Source organism: Nestor notabilis, unplaced genomic scaffold, assembly GCF_000696875.1.
Source record: "Nestor notabilis isolate BGI_N333 unplaced genomic scaffold, ASM69687v1 scaffold20247, whole genome shotgun sequence".
Lineage (NCBI taxonomy): Eukaryota > Metazoa > Chordata > Aves > Psittaciformes > Psittacidae > Nestor > Nestor notabilis.
The window spans coordinates 1-4,080 of record NW_009935375.1 but is presented as its reverse complement, the minus strand read 5'-3'; the positions used below and the strand labels follow the sequence as shown (position 1 = coordinate 4,080).

The 4,080-nt window shown below is 48.5% G+C and overlaps 1 protein-coding gene across 1 annotated transcript in view; it reads right to left on the bottom strand.

Annotated features, from left to right (window-relative positions):
• The window catches only part of GPR144 (G protein-coupled receptor 144), a gene marked incomplete at its 5' end in the record, with an annotated part of 20,725 nt that extends 17,830 nt beyond the window's left edge, over positions 1–2,895 (bottom strand). Inside the window, 5 exons of the mRNA XM_010017825.1 lie at positions 11–40; positions 353–1,003; positions 1,720–1,950; positions 2,671–2,734; positions 2,818–2,895. Of these exons, the coding sequence (XP_010016127.1) occupies positions 11–40; positions 353–1,003; positions 1,720–1,950; positions 2,671–2,734; positions 2,818–2,895 (1,054 nt within the window). The remainder of the gene's footprint in view (positions 1–10; positions 41–352; positions 1,004–1,719; positions 1,951–2,670; positions 2,735–2,817) is intronic.
• Between the last annotated feature and the right edge of the window lie 1,185 nt (positions 2,896–4,080).

The following is a 4,080-nucleotide window of genomic DNA, read 5'->3' as shown; positions in this document are numbered from 1 at the left end:
CGTCTGCCCACCTCAAAAACCCGGCATTCTTCAACAGGCCCTGTGGAAACACACACAAACAGAAGGCCCAGGTGCCCCAGAGACACACCATCCCCAGGACTTCTCAACAGTTGTCTTTGCTAGGGCCATTGCAGGGGTCTTCAATGACAAAGGGTTCAATGATGGCTGTGCCTTTAAGTATGATTTGTAAACCACCCAGCTCAGCTCTAAATGTGCTTTCCTTCCCAAAGGAGAAGCATCATTCCACAAACTGCACCAAATTCCCTCTCCAAGGATGGGACTGGCTTCTCTGAGTATCCCTGCATGCTGACCTGCAGAAGAGAGCTGAAGCGGTGAGGGTAATGAGACCTACCTGGGCAAAGAAACTGTGCAGTCACTTCCTGAACAGTGCTTTCAACCTCCAGAGTGTTTGAGCTCCACCGAAACACAAGGTCTTGCTCCACCACCCAGCATGACCGAACCTTCTCAATCTGCTCCACGCTGAGGACTTTCTGCCAGATGTGCAAGTCAGTGATGTTCCCGCTGAAGGACTCTTTCTCCTTGAAGCTGCCTCCCAGGGAATCTTGATCCTGCCCAATGATGAAAGTCCCCTGGCCGTAGATGGCCTGGGGGGCAGACCCCACAGCACACAAACCACTGGCAGATGCTCTCCTTTTACCATCAGCATAGATGGACCAGGTCCCATTCTCCTGCTGCCAGGTCACACAGAAGTGGTGCCACTGCCCATCAGCACGGAACACAGGCAGGTATGGAGAATGGTGCTCGTGGACTATGAGAGCAAATCGAACAAATCCTTCCTCATCAACAAAGCCACGGAGCTGGAACTCGTTAATAAAAGCCGGCACAGCATAGGAGAAGATGGTAGCAATCTCCTGGGTCCTGGTGTCCCATTGGAGGTGGGCGCAGGCTGTGACAGCAGGCAGTGCTGGGAAGTCAGAGAGCACCTTCACGTATTTTGTGTCTGTTTTGTCTCCAAACACCAGGACTGGTACAATGTGGTTCCCTAGAAGGAGAAATATCAGCCAGCATAAATGAAGAAGCATGGGCCAAAGCCTGCTCATCTTCCACTGGGATGAAGCCATCATTTTCGTTTGTCTCCTAGTCAAGCTAAGAACTCATGGACCGTGCAGACAAGGACATCCTGTAAGCATACAGCAAAGCTTCTGTTTCCCCTGTGCCTGGAGCGGATCAGGAAGGCAAGCTGACATTGCATCATTTCAGCAAGTATAATTTCCAGAAACTTAGTTTTCTAGCAAATAGGATTGCAAAAAATGAATGTGGAAGGAAGCTCATGTTCCCAAGCATCCCATGCTATAGCAACCAAGAGCATAGGCAAATAAGACCTCTGAGGCATCTGCTATTGGTGCCTGGCTGTGGGGAATGCCTGTTTTCCTGGTCCTGTTGCTCCACAGGACCTTCAGGTCACAAATAGTGAGGCCAAGCACAGCTAGACCTGCTTTACAGGGGGATGCTACAGGAGGGCAGAGCAGAGGAACCCCATTGTAACTCCCTTCTGTGGCAATGCACTGAAGTACCTTGTCAGTGACCAGCTGATGTGCTGGGATCACTGCTGTTCATGTTGCCAGGTCCAGCTTGAGACTAGAGGTCCTAAGTGGTACCACAACGACAATAAAAACTGAGTGGCAACTTTTCCAGTCAGAATAAAAAAGATCAAGCAGTGAACATGTCTCCAAATAGTCCAAGCACACTTATACTCACGTCTCCGTTTTGGCTTGTGCAGGACACCATCCCTTTCATTTAGCCAGACAGAACCTCTGATGTGGTGGGACTGCAGCAGTTTGCTAAAGGAAGCTCGCTCACTGCCTTGGGGTTCAACAAGCAACTGAGCAAAGCGTTGTTCACAGTATCTGTCTGCATGCCACCAGTCTAAAGCAGTGGCCACATATTCGTACACGTGTCTTGAGGTCTCAATTGTGACAGGAGCAAAACCTGGAGAAAGACACACAATGTGGAGAAGCAGAAAGCCTCTCCAACCTACTTTCATGACACACAATACAGGGTCAGTCTCTTGCAGCATCCCCAAGCATTTACAAATACTGCCTGGTGCATCCTGGAGGGGCTGAAGACAGGAGCTCCTTTCCATATCCAGCCCTCAGTGGGCACAGTGTGACAGAAAACTCCAGGCTACACTGTCCCTAAAATGAGGGACTTTTGTGAATCTTCTCACAAAGCGAATTACTGGCCTAGGGCTGGGGCTGGGCACACTTCTGTGGGACACCCAAAACAACCCAAGCTCAGCCCAAAGAAAAAGCTCACTGTAGTACCCCCAGCGATTGCCCTCAGGGTAGCTGATTCCAAGCAGTTATGTACAAGGAAATGTCTTCATTTTATCCCCATTTCCCAGCTCCTACCAGCTTCTGCATTTGCAGACCCAATTTACAAGCATAAAACAGCGCAGTTTGTTTGCAGTTACAATGGCACAAAGACTAGCAGCTGAGCAGTATTTACCTGATTTTAGACACTAATTTCATGGTCAGCCAAGCAAATACTTGGCTCTGCAAATATAATTTCAGGCACAAAACCAGGTATCAGAAAAAGCTTATAGTTTATTTACTTTTGTTTCTGCTGCTGGACACCTTTTTATGTGCTGCTTCTCTGTGCTGAATACTACTTGTAAAACCACGCAGAAGTGCTGATAAAAACACCAACCTTTAGAAGTCTGATTCTTGGCAAGAGCTGCAAAGGCAAAGAGACTCCTGGACAGAATACTGACCTGTTGGAGAGAATGTTTTGTAACATTCATATAAAGCATTACTATTATCTCAAATACGCAAATTAAGTTACAGTAAGACTCACCAGAAAGCTGAAGAACCAAGAATCAGATCTCAAGTCTTTCCTAAACATGCTGACCAGCTGGAAAGCTTTCACCCTTTGCTAGAATAAACAAAATATTACTCGAGATGCATTACAGAGACCAGCATTCTGCAGAAAGCCAGTTCTCAGACAAGGCTGCTTTCCTCAGAAAGTTTTGAATCAAACTAGAGAAAACTGCTCTGAAATCCTATCAAAATATTGTATCCTATCCAGATAATTCTCAGTTCTTCTTAAAGAACTCAAGGTCTCAGTTTAACAGTTGTTTCCAGGATACAGAATAATTAATCATAAAATATACAGATGTATGATATTAATGGACAGGCAAGTTAGCAGAGCCTCTTTATCTGCATTAACTAAATAAAAAAGCCATTATAAATTGCACTGTTAAACAGCGTCACAACACTGGCAGTTTTCTCATTTCTTTTAAAGCCCGCAGGAACACAGCACCAGCACAGAACCTGCACACCAGTAAACCAGCCTCTATGAGCAGCACCTTAACACACAGCCCAGTTCCATGGAGCCATTCCTGAGAGCTGCCCAGTGTTGGGAGTCTACCGCTGCACCACCTCTTCTCTGGTGGAAGGAAACCCTGAGTGTGTGGCTGTATAATATCCAGTAAAGTCATAGGTAAGGGTACGTAAAGAGACAAACATGAAAACTGGCAATGTGATCTCCAGTGCAAACAAGTCCTAAAGCTGTTTCTCGGCACTGACATTGCCAGCAGTGAGTAATCTCCTTGCTTGCAATGGGGCTCTCCCGTGTGCACACTAAAAGCACATTTAAGGACTTCGCTGCTAAGGGACTGTGGAGATCAGTTCTAAAGCCTGGACTCAGTGTTTGCAAACTGTCTTCCTGAGTTCAGCAGTGACTTTATAGACACCAAACACAGCTCCAGGCCCTCCAGGGACATGTTTGTGTGGTTCTGTGCCCATCTGATGGGTGAGCAACAGGGGCCAGGACGAGCCTGGCGCTGTGCTAGTGGACAGACACCCCCAACCCCACTCCTGACCTGTGCCTGCAGCCCCAGGTCTTCACTTCTTCACGGAGGTCCCTGGGGATGCTACCACGGGAAATCTGGATCTGGTCTGGCAGATAGAGCAGCGAGGGAGCTGCAAGCGGTGCAGCCGGCAGCCAGAGGAAGGGGGTAGCTCCAGCCCAGCGGCCTCCGGGCCAAGCCCGAGAGCCGGCCCGGCAGCGGGAGCCCGGTTGGGCAGCAAAGCACCGCCCTGAGGCTTTGGCAGCGAC